This window comes from Balaenoptera musculus, chromosome 11 (assembly GCF_009873245.2).
Source record: "Balaenoptera musculus isolate JJ_BM4_2016_0621 chromosome 11, mBalMus1.pri.v3, whole genome shotgun sequence".
Lineage (NCBI taxonomy): Eukaryota > Metazoa > Chordata > Mammalia > Artiodactyla > Balaenopteridae > Balaenoptera > Balaenoptera musculus.
This window is the reverse complement of record NC_045795.1, coordinates 51,506,111-51,531,636: the sequence shown is the minus strand read 5'-3', so window position 1 is coordinate 51,531,636 and position 25,526 is coordinate 51,506,111. Positions and strand designations below refer to the sequence as shown.

General features: G+C 42.8%; 1 protein-coding gene and 1 non-coding gene across 3 annotated transcripts in view; one reads left to right on the top strand and one right to left on the bottom strand.

Annotated features, from left to right (window-relative positions):
- The window catches only part of OSBPL10 (oxysterol binding protein like 10), a 371,839-nt gene that overhangs the window by 157,784 nt on the left and 188,529 nt on the right, over positions 1-25,526 (top strand). For both annotated transcript variants that reach the window (XM_036868355.1, XM_036868353.1), the window contains exons 2-3: positions 15,634-15,809; positions 22,910-22,989. In XM_036868355.1, coding sequence (XP_036724250.1) covers positions 15,764-15,809; positions 22,910-22,989 — 126 coding nt within the window. In that variant the 5' untranslated portion in view covers positions 15,634-15,763. The remainder of the gene's footprint in view (positions 1-15,633; positions 15,810-22,909; positions 22,990-25,526) is intronic.
- TRNAW-CCA lies at positions 17,324-17,396 on the bottom strand. The gene has a single exon. It is a non-coding gene; the product is annotated as a tRNA-Trp (tRNA).

Genomic DNA, 25,526 nt, shown 5'->3' with positions numbered 1-25,526 from the left:
GATTCTGTGTCCACAGAGAGCGTGCTGTGTGTCCACAACTCCCAGGAGGACCTGGCGACTTCAGGGTGGCTTTGTTTTGGCCTCAGTGTTGTGGTCGCGGTGGATCGTGTTGCACGGAGGCCTCAGAGCATGTGTTGGAGGAACAGTTGAGACTTTAATCTTGTTTTGGGCAGCGTTTTTGGTATGTTGGACCCTTTCAGGTTAGTTTAATGACGTGCCAGGTAGAGCTAGCCAGCATGCGGATTTCCCTTTGGGAATGTGTGTATTTTTCCAGGGCCCTTGGTGGCAGCCTGAGCTGAGCTGATCTGATCTGCCCATCTGTCATCTCGACTTATTCTTGCATTAATGCCTGAGACTAGTTGCCAGGCCTGCCCTGTCCTTCCTCCCCAGCCCTGAGATCCATAGGCGGGGGAGCTACAATGCTCCTGCTGAGTGTTCGGTTTCCTGGAGGACCAGGGAGAGGGTGAGCGAGCCAGCTGCCCACAGCGGCCTCAAGAGGCGGGATGCTGATCTCTCTGGGGTGAAGCCCATCAGCCCTGGTGAGAATTCTTTGGACGGTCCTGTTTGGATTTTCCCCTTTCATCTCCTCTCCTCCCCGTCTCCTCGGTGTTAGCTGCCTGCAGAATCCGTAGAGGAGAAATTGCCACTGGGCAGCCGAGTTCACTGGTTTGAGCAGACATCCCACCTCTGACATGCAGTCTGAATAGTCGACATTTCCTGACCAGTGCGTTCTCCAACACCACACCTCTGCTTAGAAGATGCTTGAAGGCTGAGGCGCCTTGTCCTGAGGGGGGAGATTTAGTGTGCTCACAGCTTTCTGAGACAGGCAGGATGGTGCAGGGGTTAGGGGCAGATTGCCTGGGCTCACGTTGTCTCTACTGCCTATGGGCTGTGTGACTCTGGTAAAAGAGAGCCCCTCTCTGTTTCTTCATGGTTAGAAAGGGGTACTAATGATACCTACCTCAGAGGGTTAGGCCAATCTGAACAAGTATTGTCTTTTCCACCTTCCCTCCTCTCCTCCATAGAAGGACCATGAGATAAAGGCAGGGATTTTTTTGTTGTTGTTGTTAACCTTTAGATCCTTCTTGTTTATTTTTTATTTACTTATTTTTTAATTGAAGTAGAGTTGATTTACAATATTGTGTTAGTTGCAGGTGTACAGCACAGTGATTCAGTTATACATACATACATATATATATATATATACACATATATATATATTCTTTTTCATATTCTTTTCCCTTATAGGTTATTATAAAATACTGAGTCTAGTTCCCTGTGCTATATAGTATAGGTCCTTGTTGTTTATCTATTTTATATCTAGTAGTGTATGTGTGTTAATCCCAAACTCCTAATTTATCTCTCTCCCCTTTCCCCTTTGGTAGCCATAAGTTTGTTTTCTATGTCTGTGGGTCTATTTCTGTTTTGTAAATAGATTCATTTGCATCTTTTATTTTTAGATTCCACCTATAAGCAATATCATATGATATTTGTCTTTGTCTGTCTGACTTACTTCACTTAGTATGATCATCTCTAGGTCCATCCATGTTGCTGCAAATGGCATTATTTCATTCTTTTCTTATGGCTGAGTAATATTCTATTGTACATACATGCTTTTTTGCATAAGCTTTGCAGGGTTGGTTTGGGGGTTCCACAGATTTCAGAGACCCATGCTCCTTCTAACTTTCTGCTTCATCATCCCTAGGGTGTGGCCATGTCCTCAAAGTCCAAAAGGAGTGTTGGAATTCCAGCCATCACATCTACCTTCCAAAAAAGCAGGTAGAGGAGGGGAAGGAATCTAATCCATCACTGTTCTTCATGAGCTAGAACTTAGTCAGATGACCACATCTAGCTGAAAGGAAGGTGGGGAAATGTATTCTGGCGTCATGTATTGGCCCAGATAAAAATTGGAGTCCTCTTGATTTGAGAGAGACAATGGATATTTGGTAGGTGGGGTAGGTAGTCAGTCAGCTGTCCCCACTATACTTGGTTTCAGACCACAAGTTAATCCTAGCTAGAGCTGAGGTTGCAGCCCCTGGTTTCAACCCAGAGATCCATCTTTCCAGTGTTTCCAGTAAAAATGGAACATGAGTATTGGGAAACAGCTGGTGGACTCAGTACATGTTTGGAAGAAAAGAGAAGTTCTTTTCTCTTGGGCTTACACACCAACAGGAACTGATTTGCTTCACAATAAACTTAGGGTCATGGAAATCCATGAATCTTGAAATATACAAATAGATCATGTATGGTCACAAAGAAGACATGTTTCAGTTCCTATCTTACTGACATTTCGTTAGCATTTGACACAGATGATTACTCCTGCGTTCATGAATGTTCTCTTTCTGGGATTCTGGTTTTCCTCCTACCTCTCTGTCTTGTTCTGTCTGCCTCTTTTCCTGTTTAATGTTGTAGTTCCTCACGTCTTGATCCTGGGCCCCCTCATCCCTGCCCCCCTTCTCCTCCCTGTATTCTCCTTCTGTGCAATCTCACCCATGGCTTTGGCTTCCATGGCTACTTATTTTTAGATGATTTCATCTTTATATCCCCAGCTTTGGAACCTTCTCTGGGTTCCAAATCCATTCATCCAATTGCTAGTCAACACCTTTTGGATGTTTTAAAGGCGTGTGAAGTGCAACAATCCCCAGACGGAATTCCCAGTTCATTATCCGGTCTTGTCAATTGTACCCCTGCAGTGATTCTGTCACCTCCACCCTGGTCTAGGCTATTGCCAGGATTGCTGAAGTTTTTTAAAAACACCTTTATTAAGCTATAATTTACACACCATAAAATAGACCCATTGTAAGTGTACAGTTCAGTGATTTTTAGTTAATTTATATAGTTGTGCAGCTATCACCACAATCCAGTTTGAGAACATTCCTGTCAGCAAAAATAATTCCCTCTAGTCAGTGTGTAGTTAATACTCTTCCCATCCTCAGCCCCAGACGGCCACTCATCTGCATTTTGTCTCTATAACTTTCCCTTCTCTGGACGCTTCATATAAATGAAATCATACAGTATATAATCTTTTTGCATCTGGTTTCTTCCATGTAGCATCATATTTCTGAGGTTCACCCATGTAGCATGTATCAGTACTGTGTTCTTTTTATTGCTAAATAGTATTCCATTGTATGGATGTAACACAATTTGTTTATCCATTCACCAGTTCATGGACATTTTGTCTTGAGAAATGAGACTCAGCACAGCTATAGTCATACGTTTATTTTTGTAAATATTTTATTGTCTGTTGGCACCATTTTTCCAAGCCCCCATCAGATCAGGGACCTTGTTGCCCCCCCCAATATATTTTTAGCATTTAGCATATAGTGCCTAGCAAGGTTGGTGCTCAGTTAAAAAAAATTTTTTTTAAAGAAACGAGGGGGCTTCCCTGCTGGCGCAGCGGTTGAGAATCTGCCTGCCAATGCAGGGGACACGGGTTCGAGCCCTGGTCTGGGAAGATCCCACATGCCACAGAGCAACTGGGCCCGTGAGCCACAATTACTGAGCCTGCGCGTCTGGAGCCTGTGCTCCACAGCAAGAGAGGCCGTGATAGTGAGAGGCCCACGCACCGCGATGAAGAGAGGCCCCCGCTTGCCACAACTAGAGAAAGCCTTCACACAGAAACGAAGACCCAACACAGCAAAAATAAATAAATAAATAAAAATTAAGAAGTGTTGTAAGAAAGGTTTAAAAAAAAAAAAAAAAAGAAACGAGGGAATTCTTGGAAATAAAACTTAGTTTTGGAACCAAAGCTAAATTCTTTAAAAATAGCTGGGCTTATGTAGATTCTCTTTTGTTTAACCATAGAATGAGTAAATGTATCCACAATGCTTTATCCATATCACAGAACATGGTACAGCTGACCACACTGAGAACCTTGCCAAATAATATTGCCGTGGCACCTCCAAAAAAGAGCAAACACTGGCTCGTGTTTTAAGTTCTGTCTTGTTGGCTTTGTAGTCAATTAACTAAAGTGCTGTTGCTGATACAATGCAATATGAGCATTGGATCCGACTCACTGTCTGCATTCAGAAATGCGATGTGGACTTTTGGAAGTTCTTGTTTTATAACCAGACAGACCTTGAGGCATAGCGATGGTGGAATGGTTCCAAAGAGAATGAGCCAGCTTTGTGCTTTTGCAGATGTGGACATTGAGGCTGAGTGGATAAGTACCGTGGCCAAGGTCACAAAAGTGAGAATTCAGTGCCTCTCAAAGCGTGGTCCTACCTGCAGCATCAGCATCATCTGGGAACTTGCTAGAGTTCTCTGGCTCTACCCAGACCTCCTGAATCTGGTCGGGGGGGGGGTGGCGCACAGGAACTTGTGTCTTAACAAGCTTCCAGGTGATTCCGATGCAGCAAATGTTTGAAAACCACAGGTCTAGTCAGGCCTCTTGCTGCCAGATCACACCTCTTTCCTATGTGCTGTGTAACCCAAAGGGAGAAATTAAGGACGCTCTGATCCAGGGAGAGTGGGGCTTAGGGCCTGACTCAGTTGGATATTTGGGGCAGAATAGCTGAGCCTAGGGGCCTGCTTCTGATCCTAACTGCTTCCCTGGTCTCCACAGGCCAGCTTCCCATCTCTCTTCAGTTTGGTGGGTACCAGGCCTGGGCTGCCCACTCGTCTTTGTCCCGGGGCTTTAGCCAGTATCAGAATCCTTTTCCCTGTGACTTGATGTATACGTTGAAGCTTTTAGTGATAGGCAGAGACTTGATTCAAGACTCGGCCCATCTCAAGGATTCCCAGGTAAGTTCCATGTGTTGTCGATGGCAAGAATGAAAATGAATTGTGAGCATTAAGATGGGTCTCGATATTTTACAGTTTAGTTAAAGTTGTATTTGAAGTTCTTACCTAATGTCCTTGGAAACCTAAGAGTTAATAGGAGTTCAGAAGGTGACGGGGCAATATTCTGAGAGCCTGTACTAACTTGTGTTAGAAAGCTCTCAGTTCTTGCTCCTGGTATTAGATCACTTGGTCTTTAAAAGCAGATGGAGTCTCATGATAGATCAAATCCAAGCGCAGGACATCAAATCTTGTGTTAAGAGTTCACTGTTGGGCTTCCCTGGTGGCGCAGTGGTTGAGAATCTGCCTGCTAATGCAGGGGACACGGGTTCGAGCCTTGGTCTGGGAAGATCCCACATGCCGCGGAGCAACTAGGCCCGTGAGCCACGACTACTGAGCCTGCGCGTCTGGAGCCTGTGCTCCGCAACGGGAGAGGCCGCGACAGTGAGAGGCCCGCGCACCGCGATGAAGAGTGGCCCCCGCTCGCTGCAACTGGAGAGAGCCCTCGCACAGAAACGAAGACCCAACACAGCCAAGAATAAATAAATTAATTAATAAATTAAAAAAAAAAAAAAAAAAAAAAAAAAAAAAGAGTTCACTGTGACTTATGCTGGTTATGCTGGTCCTTTGTCAGGTGAAGGTGGTTCCCGAGGCAGCAGCCACTCGGGCTGGTGGCCCTTAATCTTCAGGTGCTTCACTTGGGCTGGTCCTGGGGCTGCTCTGCGCAGGTGGGCACCTACATGATGCTAGTTGATGATCCGATTATACAGGGACTCCAGGCCTGGTGAAGAAACTCCCAGAAGGAAGGCAAGGACAAAGTAACTTTTCTTTAAATCTTTCTCAAAAATAACTTTTTGTTATTTTTGTAACAAAAATAACTTTCGTAACTTTTCTTTATATCTTTTCTTTAAATCTTTCTCAAAAATACTTCCAACGTAACAGAGCCAAGATACCTACTGCCTGAGCTGTGGTGATTTAGGAGCAGGGCTTTGGCTCTTTCAGACCAAGACAAAATGAGGTCAGCTCACACTTAAATAATATATTCTGCTTGGTTGCATGGGCCCATAGTGCTGAGATGTTTGCTGAATGAATGCTTAGGGGTAAAAGCTTGAACGACCAGAGAAAAAACAGGGTGTGAGTAACACTCGAAGGTTTTATCCTGACTCGATTTTGCACTGGTTTTTTACTTGGATGATCTAGGCAGACTTTGAAACTCATTTTCCTGATTTCCTGATCTCAGCCACAAAGATTCTGATTCTCTAAGTATGGGCTGGGAGTCAGGAATCCACATTTTTAACAAGCTTCCAGGCTGATTCAGAAGCAGGAGGAAGTAACCCAAACTGTAAAAAAACATTCTTTTTAGAAGGCAAGACACTTCAGTATTCTTTTTTAAAACTCTGGTTGTCTTTTAATTTTATTTATGGATTATTTTTAGCTGGAGATTTTTTTAAATTTAGAAATATGTGTCAATACTTTTCTTTATGGTTTTGCAATCTCTTGTTATGGTGCCCTCCCCACCCTAACTGTTTAAAAATATCCACCCGTATTTTCTCCTAATACTAATATATAATATAATTATATGTGAATATATTATTAAAACGAATACTATTAGTTTATTTTTTTAAAGTCTTTAACATGTCAGATGTTATTTTGCTATGAGGTGCAAACATTGTGCCCTATAAAATTTCTACTTTTAGATGTTTGATGTTTTTTTAGACAACATTTTGGAAAATGTTCCATGCACATCTAAAAAGAAGTTATATTTTTCCTTGGAGTATGTAATTCTTTGTAACATTTAAAATAAAACTTGGGAATATATTGTTTTGAATCTATATATCCCCATTTGTTTTCTGCATATCTGTCCAACTCTGGGCGAAAGGAGAATTCTAAAAATCTCCCAACCTGATTGTGTTTAATTTTTTTTTTCTTATCTGTCTGTCCGTTTTGACCCTATGTTTTTGCATCTTTGTAGTGAAAACGGTATTTTAATAAACACAGGGTATCTTAACAGTTTTGAGCCGTGGCCTGTAAGGCTAGATTCCCTGGTTAAAGACTACCCCATAATTTCCTCTCCGTAAGATCTTGAGCGTGTTTTTTTTACCTTTCTGCGCTTGAAATTTTCATCTGTAGAAAGAGGTTATGGTCACACCTACTTCCTAGGACTGCTGGGAGGTGTAAATGAGATAATATGGCAGCACCCAATGCGTGACACATGGAAAGTGCTCTGTAAACATTAGCAGTCATTTTTATCAGTGGTTCAGTTTATATATTTTTAAGACATCTGAAGACCAGCATAATGGTTCTGCTATAGACAGGCCATAGTACATGACATTTTTCTGATATATTTGAGGTTGAACTTGTATTGCATGCCTGGATATTTTTAATAATGGCTTGAGTTATGTGACAGAGTATATTTATCCCTGAGTTGGTGATGTGCCTTAGGGTCCTCTGACAGTTTAGTACTTTCTGGAGTGTGTTGGAGTCTCTCACTTAGTGCTTTTGGTGGGTGGTGGTGGCAGTTGTGGAAGTCTCTGATGACAGGTTGAATAGTAGGGAGCTGAGAGATGCAGGCAGGCCTCTCTGCATTTCTCTCACCATCGCCCCAATTTCATGTGTTGAGAGGATTCCAGACTTTAACACTTGGCTGGGATCCAGGTTGCCTGCAGGTGCTGTGCCTTGGAACCTTGTTGTGAGGTTTTGATGCCGGAATCCATCGTCTGTCCTCTCCAGGAAGTTTGGTTATCATGAGAGAAATTCTGGAAGATCTATCCTTCTTTCTCAAGCCAGAAACTCTAAGGGTTTTGAGTGTGAACCCTTCAGAGGTCAGGAGACCACAGTGACCAAGGTGTCCTAGGCCCACCTGGAGAGGCAGAGACACCCTCTTACATGAGACAGGCAGGTCCACGGAAGTAACTCTGGGGAGAACTTTGATACATTCATTTCTGAAGATGAGAGAGAGTGTTCAATCAATGATCGGCAGCTGATAGTCCTTTTGAAGACTTCAGGTAAACTTAGGTAAATACACCCACAATTTGAAATCCTCCTTCCCTTCACAAGTGAGTATGCTTTGCTTTGCTGATTTTCCTTGAGTTTTTATTTTCTATAAGCAATAGGTTGGAAGTTTTAGAAACGTGGTGATACTAGATCTCAGAAATGGTGCTATTTCGGGTGGTTGTGGGCTAGAGGGAATTGGAAGGCAGGTGAAACCTGGAAAAATGGGTGTGTAGTGCCTGCACTGGGCAAGGCCTCCCTGGTACTGTGGGGAGAGGAGGACGCCCAAGGCCAGGAGGATGCCCAAGGCCGGCAGGACCAAGCCGCTGCCATTTTGGTGTGTTGCTGGGATTCTGGAAAAGTTAGGCAGTCAGTCACCCAACCCAGAGAAGGGTCTTTAGCTGAAGAACAAAGGTCACTGTTGTCATGGTCAGTACAAGGCACAGGTGGCCTCCAGCAGGACCTTCTCAGAAGACAGAGGGCCTGGCATATGCAGATTTCTTCAGAAATTATGAATCCGTGAAAGAGTTTGAGGCAGTGAAGAAGGCTGGCATCTTTCAGAGTGCAAAGTGATTTTGGAACGTAAAGAATTTCTTTCGGTTGAGTTCCATGGAAGTTTGTTACTGAGCTGTGTTCCTGAACTATGAAGTGTGAATATTTGGGCTAAAGAATAGCTTCTCTTTTTTTTTTAAACATCTTTATTGGAGTATAATTGCTTTACAATGGTGTGTTAGTTTCTGCTTTATAACAAAGTGAATCAGCTATACATATACATATATCCCCATATCTCCTCCCTCTTGCATCTCCCTCCGACCCTCCCTATCCCACCCCTCTAGGTGGTCACAAAGCACCGAGCTGATCTCCCTGTGCCATGTGGCTGCTTCCCACTAGCTACCTATTTTACATTTGGTAGTGTATATATGTCCATGCCACTCTCTGACTTCGTCCCCGCTTACCCTTCCCCCTCCCCGTGTCCTCAAGTCCATTCTCTAGTAGGTCGGCATCTTTATTCCTGTCCTGCCCCTAGGTTCTTCAGCACCATTTTTTTTTTTAGATTCCATATATATGTGTTAGCATACGGTATTTGTTTTTCTCTTTCTGACTTACTTCACTCTGTGTGACAGACTCTAGGTCCACCCGCCTCACTACAAATAACTCAATTTCGTTTCTTTTTATGGCTGAGTAATATTCCATTGTATATATGTGCCACATCTTCTTTATCCATTCATCTGTCGGTGGACACTTAGGTTGCTATCATGTCCTGCCTATTGTAAACAGTGCTGCAGTGAACACTGTGGTACATGACTCTTTTTGAATTATGGTTTTCTCAGGGTATATGCCCAGTAGTGGGATGGCTGGGTCGTATGGTAGTTCTATTTTTAGTTTTTTAAGGAACCTCCATACTGTTCTCCATAGTGGCTGTATCAGTTTACATTCCCACCAAGAATAGCTTCTCTTGATAAATAGTTAATAAATACTGTGGGGGCGGGGGGGGAAAGAAGAAAGAAAATAGAGGGCCTGGGAAGGTGAGGCAGATCCCAACAGGAAAAACGCCTGCATGAACTGGGGGCTTGGTCTGCTTTCGCGTGTGGAGGGTGGTGGATGGGGCCTCGTGCCTGGCGTGGAGCGAGCGGCGGAGCCCCACAGAGAATGGGAGGGGTCCTGACCCCCTCCTGGAAGTAGTACCGTGGGTATGAAAGGTGTCTGCTCAGGCATCATGGGCCTGGCCATCACCTCCCTTCTCAAGCCCTTTCCTCTTGCTTTAATTTTCACTTTTAAGTTTAGATGAAATGATTTAGCTTTTTGTCAGCAGCAGCCTGTCTGGCAAAGCTCCTGTTCGAAAGATTTTTTTTTTCACTGCATTTTTTTCCGCTTTGTAACCCTCTTGTAGTTTGCTTGTACCTTCTGCTTCTTGGCATTAATGAACTGGTTCCCCCATGTTCCTCCCCCCCCATCCCCCCAATCCTTTCCCTTTATTTTTCTGCTCCTGACTGGATGCTAATGGCCATTGGTGTGCTCCACCTTCTCAAAGTAAATATGTCTGGTTTTCAACTTCTAGATCCTGAAGTTGAACCTTCGTGAAACTATCTCAGGCAGGTGGGGGTGGGAATTAAAAGGCTACAGGTGTTGACAAATGACCCTCAGCGATGCAAGGCTTGGAGAGCAGTGATGGGTAAGGGCAGCTACTTTGTGTGTAGGCCTGCTCAAGTGAGCGTGAATGTGTATGCGCGTGTGAGTGCGTGTGCATGCAGGTGTGTCTGCGTCTGTGCACGTGCTCACGTGTTGTTTTCGAAGCAGTGGCCTGTCCTCAGCCTTTCTGAGGCAGGCCTGCCACTCGCCGTGGGTCCCAGCTTTGGGACGGGGCGAGGCTGCCACCCCGAAGCTGACCTGATCGGGACTGATGGCTCTTTTCATGGGTTGGTTTGATGTCTCCCCTCTTTCTCTCTCAGCACCCTCTTTGGTCTGTTAACGTAGTCCATAAAATATGTTCCCTCCGTATACAGTTAAGTTCACCTGCACATTGGTCAAGTTGCAAACTAAAGCTCGAGATGCTAATTAGAAAAGAACCCATTAGGAATTAGGTTCGTCTTATTCATTTCTCCAGAGGGAAAAACCTTAAAGAATGTTTCAGGATTTTATCTGGCGTTTGCACCTTATTTAATGAAACCTCATCCAGAAATACGGTTAACTTTTCCATTTAGAATGAAAGCTATGAGTTTCAGATACAGCAGCAAGCTTCAAACAGCAGTGCCTGACAGAGCCCTGACCCTGTGGGAAACCAAATGTAATTTCTTACCTCCCAGGGGGTGTGACCCACAGGCAATGCCCTTCTTAGTGCCACCTGCATGTGACAGAATCTAAATCAACTTTCAAAGACCATCCTGAAAGAACACTTTATGTTTAGTCTGTTGTAATTTTTAATCAGATATTCTCCTTTCACTCCCTTCCAAATAGGATCGAATTTTTAACTGTCTTTAGGAAAGGAGTAAATTATTGATGACCTTGCTTAGTGCACATGATTCAAACCTGTGCATTTGCATTAAAGCTATTTTAGGAAGCAGTGGAAATAAGTTTTTTTTCTGCCTGAGGCAGGGGGTTAGAATTAAGATGTCATTTTGAAATAGGTAATGTGAAAAATCATTAACGTGTTCCCGTATTCTGCATAATGTGACCTCAACTGGTTATTCCGTCATCCTTATTGAAAAAAGCCCCCAGTATTCAGTTCATTTCTTGGTACCAGCTTCTTAACCACGTCCTTTGCGAATATATGGTTGGTCTGAGCAGGATGCGTTTGTGAAGCCGCTTCTGGGAGCGGGGAAGGCTGATGGGGGCCCGGTTGATGAGTGGGCAGAGCAGAAAGAGGAGAGGTGTTCAGCCCTTTCTCCATTCCAGCCAACGGCACAGGGTGGATGGGGGGCGGGCAGGGGAGTTGAGGGCAACTTGCTCTTGCCTTTTCCTTGAAGCCTGTTCAGGTTATGCGCTACCTTTCCTGCTTCCTGCTCTGTAAAGGAGGCATGTTTATGGATGGGGGGGCACTGCTGCTCTGCCAGAGCGGTTTGGGGGGGTGCAGGGGCGGCTGGAGACACAGAATGCTGTAGTCGGAGCCGAGGTTCCTTCCCTACACTTGTACGGACTATTGCTCTTCATGCTGTGATTTGCCAGGAGCCGTGTCTGCACAGCTGCAGTCACCGTGACATTAAGTATAGGTCACGTGGAAAACATTTGCTCTTTTTTTAAATAGATCTTTATTGGAGTATAATTGCTTCACAATACTGTGTTAGTTTCTGTTGTACAACAGAGTGAATCAGCCACATGCATACACATGTCCCCATATCCCCTCCCTCTTGAGGCTCCCTCCCACCCTCCCTGTCCCACCCCTCTAGGTCATCGCAAAGCACCGAACTGATCTCCCTGTGCTATGCGGCTGCTTCCCACCAGCCAACTATTTTACATTCGGTAGTGTGCATATGTCGTTGCTACTCTCACTTCGCCCCAGCTTTGCCCTCCCACCCCATGTCCTCAAGTCCGTTTTCTACGTCTACCTCTTTATTTCTGCCCTGCAACTAGGTTCATCAGTACCACTTTTTTTTTTTTTTTAGATTCCATATATATGTGTTAGCATACGGTATTTGTTTTTCTCTTTCTGACTTACTTCACTCTGTATGACAGACTCTAGGTCCATCCACCTCACTACATATAACTCAATTTCGTGAGAACATTTACTCTTTTTTTTTTTTAAACTTTTTTATTTATTTATCTATTTATTTTATTTTTGGCTGTGTTGGGTCCTCGTTGCTGTGCGCGGGCTTTCTCTAGTTGTGGCGAGTGGGGGCTACTCTTCTTTGTGGTGCGCGGGCTTCTCATTGCGGTGGCTTCTCTTGTTGCGGAGCACGGGCTCTAGGCACGTGGGCTTCAGTAGTTGTGGCACGTGGGCTCAGTAGTTGTGGCTCGCGGGCTCTAGAGCGCAGGCTCGGTAGTTGTGGCGCACAGGCTTAGTTGCTCCACGGCATGTGGGATCTTCCCAGAGCAGGGCTTGAACCCTTGTCCCCGCATTGGCAGGCAGATTCTTAACCACTGCGCCACCAGGGAAGCCCAGAACGTTTACTCTTAAAGAGAAGGGCAGGGTCAGCATTTGGATAATGTGACCACTGGAGGCTCAGAAATCACCCCAGCTCTTCTCTCGTTGACGGAATTTGGTCTTCACATCACAGAAGGGAGGAGAGGAGCACATTTCAAGTAGAAGGACGTGAAAATAGACATTTAAAAAAGATTTTTTGTGAATTTGTCAGGCCGGCTTCTTTAACTGATTTTAGTGGCCTAATAAGCAGAAGCTTCTTTCTCATCCATGTAGAAATGAGGTGACTCTCTTCCAGGTGGTAATTCGGGGATCCAGGCTGCTTCCCTCTTATGTCTTTGCCACACCCGTTGTGGATCCTGAGTTGCCTTGCAGGGTGTCTCCATTCCAGTCTGTGTGTGTGTGTGTGTGTGTGTGTGCGCGCGCGTGCGTGCACGTGTGTATGTGTCTGTCTGTCTGTATGTTACAGGCCTGGCTCGCATTTCTTCTGCTCACATTCTGTTGGCTACAGCTCAGTCAAATGGCCACACGTCCTTACGAGGAAAGCTGGGAAATGTATTCGGCTTGTGTCTCCTGGAAATGGAGGGCAGGGATTTGGTGATGAGCTGTTAGTTTAGGCCAGTGCTTCTCAAATTTGAGCTGCATCAGAATCACCTGGAAGCTTCCTGGCCGCCCCACACCCCCACCCGTTTCTGCTTCAGCAGGTCTTGGGTGGGGCCCAAGAATTTACATTTCAAACAAGCTCCCAGGTGATGTTGATACTGCTGGGCGAGGAACAGCACTTTGAATAGTCCTGGTCCAAGAGCACATTTTTGTGTCTTGATTTATCCATGCTAATCGTGGATACCAGAAGTATATCCTTATTATTGTGACTCGAGAGATAGGGAAGGAGAGGGGTAAAAAAGATAAATAGCCTTGGCCAGGACATTTGGAATGTTACAAATAATTAATGTTTCTTAGAGGAATTGGAGTTTTGGAGGGTTGAGACCTGGGTCGTCAGGTGTGCCTGCTCTGTGGTATGGGGATGAGGTGGGACCTCTGTGGCCAGGCAAAGGTGCTTTCAGCTCGGCTAGCTCTGTTGGAATGGGAAGCTTTGGAGAATCAAGTACCTAAGTGGGTACAGGAGAGGTGATGCGGAGCAAGTGACAAGGGGGGGACTTGCGTGAGACTCGAAGGAGAGTTTGTGAGTGCTGGACTGAACCAGGTGTGGATTTGGACACAGACAAGTGGGACTTAGATTTTGAGTTTCTTTGAGTCTTAGTGCCTGTAAAATGGGGAATAATGATGGCCGTCTGTTGGTTACTATGAGAATCAATTAGGTCGGAAGTTTGTAAACTTTCTTGGTTCGTGGTGCTTAGAGGTTAAAAAAAATCCTACAGTTTCATTTATTATGAAAGCAGTCAGCTTTTTTTTTATTATTATTAAAGCAGTCAGCTCCAAACAACTTCATGTACATTGATGTCCTAACAACTCAGTGGCCGTTTGAAAAAATAATAAACATAAATGTTTATGTTTCTACGTTATGAGTATGTTTCTACATTAAATAACTGCAATTACTTGTTAATGGACTGTGTGTGCCTGTGGATTCTGCACAGCTTCTCTCTCAAACCTTGGGATCTTGTTGGCATTGCTGCCCTCTTCCTATTCCCTGTCGATGCTTCCTTGTTAACCCAGCAACTGCTGAAAACCCAGCTTTGCAAAGATACTATGTCTTTGAAAGGAATGCAGTGCAACTAGTATCGAAACTGTGAAAACTGCCTGAGTTGTTCGTATGCTTTATATCTGACCGATGTTGAGCATCACTCTGTATCCCTCAAAAGTGTGACATATTTTCCAATGCCTCTGCAAGTTCACAGTGGTGACCCAGCTGCTTTGGTGCACGGATTGAAAAGGGTGGAATTCGGTAGTTTTTTCCCTTTCATTCATTCATTGAATAAATATTAACTGAGTATCAGCGAGGTGTCAGGCACTGTCCGCCTCCGAACAGCGTAGAGTCTGGGGGGAACCAGACACTGAATGGGATAATCCTGCAAATGTAGACTCCCAATGAGGCCAGGGCCATGAGGGGTGAGTTCAAAGTGAGAGCTTGTGGGAGGAAGATTTGACCTGGTCAGGAGACGCTTTCTCAAGTTGGTGGCACCTGAGTTGTTCCTGAAGTTACCATCCAGTAAATAGGGGGAGGGAACCATGTTCTAGCCACAGGGGTGGCAAGTATATCTCAAGCTGATGAAGAACTTGCTTCCTCCCACCCCCCAATTGCGCCGTGGTTGATTTGGGACTGGTATTGTGGCTTGTGTGTGCCATGTGTGTCAGACAATGTCTGGACTCTTTCTTTAACGAGACAAACCCACTGACTGTCCAGTTGGATGCTGATGCGAAGCCCAATTGTGGGCAGAGTTTCGATGTCATGGATTGGTAACAATCTGTAGACCATCACTTCGAGTAACTGCTCCAGGTGGGGGAAACAGCATGAGCAAAGTGGTGGAAGGCAGCTGGGTGAGCCAGCATGGGTGGAGCAGAAAGTGAGAGGCTGGGAGAGTCAGCAGGGGCTGTGGTGAGCCTCTGGGTCCCAGGGGGCATGTGGGTCTCACATGAAGACAACTCGTCCTGGTGGAGAAGGGGAAGTTGTCTTGATTGCTTCCTGGTGATAGATGGTGACTATAAACAGGCCAGGTACTCGGCTACCAAGATTTGTTTGAGTGATTTAGGCAACTAGCAGTTTCCCTGTTTTCACCCTGAATGTAGACTCCAGTGGCATTACAGCCTCCCAGAGCTGAGGGAATTCTTGTCCCTTTGTGTGAAAAGTGATCCATGGAAGGGCCCGCTGGAGGGTGCCCAGGGGGCTGTGTGAGCACCTCCAGTTCCTGGATTGACCAGCTCTGGGGCTCAGGCCCCATACAGTGCCCAGGCTGTTGGCTGGAGTCCGGCCCAGCTTGCTGCTTCTGGGGTGTGAATTTCAGCTGTTCCTGTGAAGTCACGTGGAGACTGTTACCAGAGTCTGTGTCCCAGTGCTTCCCTCTTCTTTACCATTCTGAGGCTTACGTATGAATGGGCATTGCACCAAGCCCAGAATGGGCCTGGCCCTTGCCCCAGGGGCCATGACAAGTTCTGCTTTGACTTAAGAATTGGGTGCTCTCTCCCTACACGGGGATGACTTGTGTGGGGCCTGGCAGGGACGTTTAGCTTCCAGCATCCTGGATTGGGAGCCTTGATGTCAATTTAAGGATTATGTTCTTTTTCTTCTTTGCTTGGAGAGAAAACTGATGCACTGTGGTTTCTCCACACAGGTACTTTGTGCTGGATTTTGAGGCTGGTATCCTGCAGTATTTTGTGAACGAGCAAAGCAAACACCAGAAGCCTCGAGGGGCCCTGTCTCTGTCCGGCGCCATCGTGTCCCTGAGTGACGAAGCGCCCCATATGCTGGTCGTGTACTCTGCCAACGGGGAGATGTACAAACTGAGAGGTACGTTCTTCTCCCGGGAACTTTTCAGACGGGCCTCCTGGGTTCACAGTTACCATGGCTCTCTTGTTTTTTGATTTTAAAAAAAATCACCTTTAACAGTTTGCCGGGTTTGCGGACTCTGGTGACAGATGCTGCTTTTCCTACCCCTGGGGTGGGGAGAGGAGCTGACATAAGGAAGTGTTTGTCCTAATTAACTGGGCAATTAAGGACGAAGGAAAGGTGAGTGATCGCAAACCTGGCTGAGCCTTAGGACTTGGGCAGATTTTTCATATTAGCTCAGTATATATTTTCTTGGACCGTATACCGTGAATCTTTCCTCCAATGCCCGTGGGGCTGTGATCTGAGGACAAGTCAAGCCTTTTAAGGGTCATGGTGTCCTCTGCTCAAAGTTTCTCTAGAACCAGCTCTTAGTAAAGGCCCCTTCACTTGTACTTTATTTAACCCATTGTGGCCCTAGAGCCTGGTGAAAAGCCAACTGGTGTTATGTCCTGTCGTCCACTTGCTCCCCTTCTCTTTGCGTCTTTTTTTTTTTTTTTTAAGCATTTTATTAGAATATAATATATAGTATATAAAAAAGAGTACAAATATAGAGATACAGTTCAATAAATTTTCACAAGCTGAAAAACTCCCTGAACCATCACCTGATGAGGAAACATATTTTTATCATCACTTCAGATGCCCCTCCTGCATTTTTCTTTTTGGCTATGCTGTGCAGCATGTGGGATCTTAGTTCCCCAACCAGGGATCAGACCCCCACCCCCTTTAGTGGAAGGGTGGAATCTTAACCACTGGACTACCAGGGAAGTCCCCCTAATGTTGATCTTAAAAAACAGTCACAGCTTTTTTTTTTTTTTTCTGGCTGTGTGGCATGCAGTATCTTAGTTCCCTGACCAGGGATCAAACCCGCTCTTTGCTTCTTGAAAGCTGAGGTCTGCTAAGCATCCTCGTTAGGTCTCGGGGGAGCCCAGCATTTGGCCGGAACTGTAGGTCTTGTCGCCCCCGAGGCATATCCACCTCGCAGGTTTTCTGATGGGCCAGACTTGTCTGCAGCGATGTGATTTGATCGCTAGATCATTCTTCCAGCATTCCGTCATGGGCACATTGCCGGAAAAATTGTCAGTCTTTTTCTAACAAAATAACAAAACCAAACCCCAAATGCACATGTTCGCATGCGTGTGCATGTACACACACACCAGAGTCAGTGTTATTAAGGTCTGAGGAAAGTAGTGTGTATTAAGTGTTCGGGGGTGGTAATTCTGCCTCTTATATCACATTTTTCTTTGCCCAAGGAAGGGCCACGTGCAAAGAAGAGGCCCCTCGTTATCTCTCCTTGACGCTAGGGGCTGACAGTGGTGGGTCAGCCTCCGCAAAGCCAGACTGAGGGCCTCGATTCCCCAGCTCAGAGCTCAGTGTTTGCTGACCTTCCTCCAAGCTTTGCTACCCAGAGGTGGGCTAAGCTGAGATTCCTTTATGTTTTATTTTTTGGCCACGCTGTGCAGCTTGTGGGATCTTAGTTCCCCAACCAGGGATTGAACCTGGGCCTCTGGCTTTGGAAGTGCAGAGTCCTAACCACTGGACCACCAGGGAATTTCCTGAGGTTCTTTTATTATCAATATACAAGTCATATCTCAGGATCTATAAAACAATCCACAAACCTATGATATAAAAATGTCTATAGTTGAAGAAAGTTTTTTGTTTTTTGGGCACTATGAGAAGATTCATGTTCTCTTTGGAGATTCATACAGTGTGTGTCCCAGGTTTATATGGTCCTTGGTTTCTCTTTGCTCTTTATTGCTTAATAAATTGTCAGAGCAGAAACAATAGCAGGTGAAAAACTTAATGCCCCACCGCCGCCTGTGGTTTCATTTTCTTTTTTATTGAATTTTTGAACTTTATTTATTTTTTTATACAGCAGGTTCTTATTAGTTATCCATTTTGTACATATTAGTGTATACATGTCAGTCCCAATCGCCCAATTCATCACACCACCCCCACGCCCCCCCCCGCCGCTTTCCCCCCTTGGTGTCTATACGTTTGTTCTCTACACCTGTGTCTCTATTTCTGCCTTGCAAACCGGTTCACCTGTACCATTTTTCTGGGTTCCACATATATGCGTTAATATACGGTATTTGTTTTTCTCTTTCTGACTTACTTCACTCTATATGACAGTCTCTACAAATGACCCAATTTCGTTCCTTTTTGTGGCTGAGTAATATTCCATTGTATATATGTACCACATCTTCGTTATGCATTCGTCTGTCGATGGGCATTCAGGTTGCTTCCATGACCTGGCTGTTGTAAATAGTGCTGCATTGAACATTGGGGTGCATGTGTCTTTTTGAATTATGGTTTTCTCAGGGTATATGCCCAGTAGTGGGATTGCTGGATCATATGGTAATTCTATTTTTAGTTTTTTAAGGAACCTCCATACTGTTCTCCACAGTGGCTGTATCAATTTACATTCCCACCAACAGTGCAAGAGGGTTCCCTTTTCTCCACACCCTCTCCAGCATTTGTTGTTTGTAGATTTTCTGATGATGCCCATTCCAGCTGGTATGAGGTAATACCTCACTGTAGTTTTGATTTGCGTTTCTCTAATAATTAGTGATGTTGAGCAGCTTTTCATGTGCTTCTTGGCCATCTGTATGTCTTCTTTGGAGAAATGTCTATTTAGGTCTTCTGCCCATTTTTTGATTGGGTTGTTTGTTTTTTAAATATTGAGCTGCATGAGCTGTTTATATATTTTGGAGATTAATCCTTTGTCCGTTGATTTGTTTGCAAATATTTTCTCCCATTCTGAGGGTTGTCTTTTCGTCTTGTTTGTAGTTTGCTTTGCTGTGCAAAAGCTTTTAAGTTTCCTTAGGTCCCATTTGCTTATTTTTGTTTTTATTTCCATTACTCTAGGAGGTGAATCAAAAAAGATCTTGCTGTGATTTATGTCAAAGAGTGTTCTTCCTATGTTTTCCTCTAAGAGTTTTATAGTGTCCAGTCTTATATTTAGGTCTCTAATCCATTTTGAGTTTATTTTTGTGTATGGTGTTAGGGAGTGTTATAATTTCATTCTTTTACATGTAGCTGTCCAGTATTCCTAGCACCACTTATTGAAGAGAATGTCTTTTCTCCATTGTATACCCTTGCCTCCTTTGTCATAGATTAGTTGACCATAGGTGCGTGGGTTTATCTCTGGGCTTTCTATCCTGTTCCATTGATCTATATTTCTGTTTTTGTGCCAGTACCATATTGGCTTGATTACTGTAGCTTTGTAGTATAGTCTGAAGTCAGGGAGTCTGATGCCTCCAGCTCCATTTTTTTTCGCTCAAGACTGCTTTGGCTATTCGGGGTCTTTTGTGTCTCCATACAAATTTTAAGATTTTTGTGTTCTAGTTCTGTAAAAAATGCCATTGGTAGTTTGATAGGGATTGCATTGAATCTGTAGATTGCTTTGGGTAGTATAGTCATTTTCACAATATTGATTCTTCCAATCCAAGAACATGGTATATCTCTCCATCTGTTGGTATCATCTTTAATTTCTTTCATCAGTGTCTTATAGTTTTCTGCATACAGGTCTTTTGTCTCCCTAGGTAGGTTTATTCCTAGGTGTTTTATTCTTTTTGTTGCTATGGTAAATGGGAGTGTTTCCTTAATTTCTCTTTCAGATTTTTCATCATTAGCATATAGGAATACAAGAGATTTCTGTGCATTAATTTTGTATCCTGCAACTTTACCAACTTCATCGATTAGCTCTAGTAGTTTTCTGGTGGCATCTTTAGGATTCTCTATGTATAGTATCATGTCATCTGCAAACAGTGACAGTTTTACTTCCTCTTTTCCAACTTGTATTCCTTTTATTTCTTTTTCTTCTCTGATTGCCATGGCTAGGACTTCCAAAACTATGTGGAATAAGAGTGGCTAGAGTGGACATCCTTGTCTTGTTCCTGATCTTAGAGGAAATGCTTTCAGTTTTTCACCATTGACAATGATGTTTGCTGTGGGTTTGTCATATATGGCCTTTATTATGCTGAGGTAGGTTCCCTCTATGCCCACTTTCTGGAGAGTTTTTTATCATAAATGGGTGTTGAATTTTGTCAAAAGCTTTTTCTGCATCTATCGAGATGATCATATGGTTTTTCTTCTTCAAGTTGTTAATATGGTGTATCACATTGATTGATTCGCATATATTGAAGAATCCTTGCATCCCTGGGATAAAACCCACTTGATTATGGTGTATAATCCTTTTAATGTGTTGTTGGATTCTGTTTGCTAGTATTTTGTTGAGGATTTTTGCATCTATATTCATGAGTGATATTGGTCTGTAATTTTCTTTTTTTGTAGTATCTTTGTCTGGTTTTGGTATCAGGGTGATGGTGGCCTCATAGAATGAGTTTGGGAGTGTTCCTTCCTCTGCAATTTTCTGGAAGAGTTTGAGAAGGATGGGTGTTAGCTCTTCTCTAAATGTTTGATAGAATTCACCTGTGAAGCCATCTGGTCCTGGGCTTTTGTTTGTTGGAAGATTTTTAATCAGTTTGAATTTCATTACTTGTGATTGGTCTGTTCATATTTTCTATTTCTTCCTGGTTCAGTCTTGGAAGGTTATACCTTTCTAAGAATTTGTCCATTTCTTCCAGGTTGTCCATTTTATTGGCATAGAGTTGCTTGTAGCAGTCTCTTGGGATGCTTTGTATTTCTGCGGTGTCTGTTGTAACTTCTCCTTTTTCATTTCTAATTTTATTGATTTGAGTCCTCTCCCTCTTTTTCTTGATGAGTCTGGCTAATGATGTATCAATTTTGTTTATCTTCTCAAAGAACCAGCTTTTAGTTTTATTGATCTTTGCTATTGTTTTCTTTGTTTCTATTTCACTTATTTCTGCTCTGATCTTTATGATTTCTTTCCTTCTACTAACTTTGGGTTTTGTTTGTTCTTCTTTCTCTAGTTCGTTTAGGTGTAAGGTTAGTTTGTTCATTTGAGATTTTTCTTGTTTCTTGAGGTAGGCTTGTATTGCTATAAACCCACCTGTGATTTCTAAAATGACACGAACCCGTACAAAAGAACAGCCCAACCAATTAACCATTTGAGCCATCTCATTTTGCCTTTTAGTTGTTATTCTCTGGGTTATTAAACCCGAAGTTTTTTTTCTAAAGGGTTGTTTTAATAGCAAACATAAAAGTTTTATTATCTGCATGAACTAATCACAAGGGCTAAATTTAGCTTAAACTTACCCACTACAGCAAAGGCAGGACACATTTCTGCCTCTTTCTGGCTGGTCCTTGGTCCATCCCAAAGAATCTGGGCATTGGTTTTCTCATTTTACATCTCGCTACATGTAGAGACGAATCTTGATATTAATAGATGCACAGCTTTGGGAATGTTTTTGGTGCAGAGCCTTTGGGTACTGCTGCAAACCAGCAATTCTTCATGTTCCTAAGGAAAATGGCTCTAGGTTCTGCAGAATCCTTTTATTCTTTGGAAGTAGGGTTCACCTAGTCTTACACTGGTCTGCACTTCCAGATTTCTTCACCAGAAGTTCAAGCTGAAGTTGGGTTTTATTGATAGATGACAGGCTCATTTTTGTAAACGATACAAATTTCTAGGGGAATCATTTTGTTTTCTGCATAGTTTATGCAGTAAACATTTATGCAGTAAATATTCTGTTAAAATATTTATGCAGTGAGTTATGCAATTAAATTAACTTGGATTTTATTAGAACCTGTTATGTATCCATGATCTTTCAAGAAAATAATTTTATATATTTGAGAGATGGGGGTGTAGATGGAAGATTGTGACTATGCAAGTGACTGGTACTGTAATATCACTTTGGGGGACATTTGAGCATCTGTAAGTCAACATTTTGTACCTTGTTCTGTTCAGTCATAGTAAGAACCCTTGAGAACACGTATTAAAATGGTAATTCAACTGAACACTAATTTTGTAAAGGCTGATAACTCCAGATTACAACTCCGATAGATAACAAAGGGGCCTCAAACACTGTACTTTGATCCTCCTTTTAGCCACACGTGGTAGAGGCATTAAAAATAATCATGTTTTCTCTTCCCTGCTGCTTTTTAAAGAAGTAGAAATGACTTTTTCAGAAGAGTTTAAAAAATTGGCCAAATTGTTCTCATAACAGACATTTCAGAATAAGTTAAGTTTTTAACGTGGTTTAAGAGGGAATTTTTTTGTCACTTCTTCAGGGAAACCTTCATTAAGCATCTGTCATAGGACTATATTAGGTGCCCCCACTGTGTACTACACAGTAAAGCAAAGTGTTTTAACAAAGCATATTTGCAGCCACTTAGATAATGCCCCACCGAAAAGGAAATTCCACCTCTAACCCCCTTCTAATGGCAAGAAACTTACTTTATTCAGTTTTGTTCTGTTTGAAGTTTCTGAGTTGGTATTTATAAGTTGAAAAGAGAGATTTAAAAAAATGCGTTAGGAGCAAAAAAAATGCTACAATGAGGATGAACCTGAAAAACATTAAGTAAAAGAAGGCAGCCACATCCTGCATGGGAGCATTCATATGGAATGTCTAGAATAGGCAAATCTATGAGACAGAAAGCAGATTAGTGGTTGCCTAGGGATGGGAAAGGGGGTGGGGAGAGAGAAATGGGAAGTGACTGCTGATGGGTGGAGGATTCTTTGGGGGATACTGAAAATATTCTAAACCAAGATTATGGTCATGGTTGTACTATTCTGTAAATATACTAGAAATCACTTAATATTAAAAACAGGTGAATTTTATGTATGTAAATTCTATCTCAAAGCTGTTAAAAAATCTGTTAGAAATTTAAAAAAAGAGAAAGAATATAAGTGTATTGATTACTTTTGGAGAAATTGATCTGTATGTGTTCAAGTGATTCCATCCAGGAAGATGGAATTCTGAAAATCCCTTTAAGTTTCTCAAAACATTTTAGATTTCTTAAAAAAAAAAAAAAAAAAAGATTTTTGATTGAGATTTGGTGTCGTCAGATTTTTGGCATGAGTACCATCGCATTTGCCTTTCGCTCCTTCATTCCCAGGCCCCCAGCCCCTCAGGTGCGTGTAGAAATGGGTTGGATGTGTTTTGGCTCAATTGCTCCAAGCCTTTCTTTCTCTATTTTAGCTGCTGATGCAAAAGAGAAACAGTTCTGGGTGACTCAGCTTCGAGCTTGTGCCAAATACCACATGGAGATGAATTCTAAGGTAAGTCACTGCGGGGTGGGTTGGAGGGGGGGCGTTGCATCTGCTGGGATCAGCCTTCAGCCCAGTGATTGGCTTCTTGGGGGAAGCTGTTTTCCATAGTATCTTTAAAGTTCTCCACCATCGAGGAATTCATACTTGTCCTGTGACATTTACATTTAAAGCCAAGAGGAAGGTGGGAGGATTTGCTTGTAGGTAGAGTGAAGGGGCATGCAGACACTTTATTGGAACTGTTTCTGGAAAGACACTTCTGTGTCTTTCTGTGTTGTCCATTTAGGCAGCTGGTAACTGGTCTTCAGAGAAGCTTGAGCAGATGGTGTCATTGTGGCGGCGGCAGAGGAGTCAGATTTAATGTTCACGAAGACTCGTTGTTGTCACAGACCCTTAAATAAAACGAGACCCCAGCTCGATGAAGCGCTCTGTAAGGTGCTTCTGCATCTAAGTGTGTCAGAATGTTCTCAGGTAGTTTGGCATCCATGTATGAATTAGCTTCTCCTCAGGATTCAGTCTGAGATCTTGGTACAGATGTGCAGGGGATAGGAGATAGGAGGTAGACATTTTCATGGATTATTTGGAGGATCTCCTATCCTTAAATACAGGAAATAAATAAGTCAGATAGAGAAAGCCAAATACTATTTGTTATCGCTTATATGTAGAATCTAAAAAAATAATACAAATGAATGCATATACAGAATGGAAACAAACTCACAGACATAGAAAACAAGCTTGTGGTTGCCAAAGCGGATGGTGGGGGAGGGATAAATAAGGCGTATGGGGTTAACAGATACAAACTACTATACGTAAAATAGATAAGCAACAAGGATTTGCTGTGTAGCACAGGGAATTACAGTCAATGTCTTGTATTTTAATAATCTATAATGGAATATAATCTGAAAAAAACCCACAACAGAATCACTTCGCTGTACACCTGAAACGAACACAATATTGTAAACCAACTGTACTTCAATTAAAAAATTGTATAGGAAATAATTGACCAATGAATTTATTCAGGGCAATAAATATTTGTTAAAATTAACGAATTAACGTTCAGAGGGCTACCCCTTTTATGTCATTAGTTCAAATTTAGTTACGATATCCATTTGCATTCTTCTTCTGTATTCCATGTATCTGGTAGGAAGACCCACACTTCAGACTTCTTAGGCTTCCATTTACTGTAACCTGTCTGCTGTCTTGCTCAGGGAGGACATGGAAATGTCTTGCTAGTTATACCTTCCTGTTCTGCTTCCAAATACAATCTGAAATGATTTCTTCACAATGATTTTGTTTATTTTTTTCTTTCTGGAGACATCTTCTCTCCTTGACTTGCTTACGACAGTTGCACTCACTGTAATGCCCCTCTTGACTTGCTCCAAATGTGGTCTTTAATCAAAGGTAGGGCCCCACTTCTTTTTTTAAAAATTTATTTTATTGAAGTCTAGTTGATTTACAGTGTTGTGGTAATTTGTCCTGTACAGCAAAGTGACTCAGTTATACATATGTATACATTCTTTTTCATATTCTTTTCCATGATGGTTTATCCCAGGATATTGGATATAGTTCCCTGTGCTCTGCAGTAGGACCTTGTTGTTTATCCATTCTGTGTATATCAGTTTGCATCTGCTAATCCCAAACTCCCAGTCCATCCCTCCTCCCCCACCCCCTCCCCCTTGGCAACCACAAGTCTGTTCTCTGTGTCTCTGAGTCTGTTTCTGTTTTATAGATAAGTTCATTTATGTCGTATTTTAGATTCCACATATAAGTGATATCATATGGTATTTGTCTTTCTTTTTCAGATTTACTTCATTTAGTCTGATCATCTCTAGGTCCATCCATGTTGCTGCACATGGCATTGTTTCATTCTTTTTTATGGCTGAGTAGTATTCCATTGTAGATATGTACCACATCTTCTTTATCCATTCATCTGTTGATGGACACTTAGGTTGTTTCCATGTCTTGGCTATTGTGAAAAGTGCTGCTATGAACATAGGGGTGCACGTGTCTTTTTGAATTATAGTTTTGTCCGGATATATGGGTAGGGCCCCACTTCTAAAGCTTTTTTCCCTCTGGCCTGCTTTATTTTCCAGGAATTATAGTAGGAGTTCTGGACATTACATCAGTATTTTATAAACACCTAGGCAGGGCAGTATAAAATTGTTTTCTTTTTATATGTATTGTTTTACTTTTTATAAAATAGAACAGAAGGGGATCAAATAAAAAGGACATATCTTCACCTATTGCCATAGGTGCTCATTGGAGATGACTGCTCTTTGGTACATCAGCCTAGTAAATTTAGGCATATGTTAGTGTGTATGTGTATGTATCTGTAGCTGTACATTTGTTTTTTACACAAATGGATCATATCACGCACACTGTTCTATCTTTTGGTTTTTTTTACACTTATTAATGTATCGTGGAGATTTTTCCCTGTTGGACATCTGGATCTACTACACTCCTGTTAGGATGGCCAGATACTGTTCTAAGGGGTGGATGTCAGTGCTTTATTTGAGTCCTTCACTGACAGACACTGACCATTTGATTGT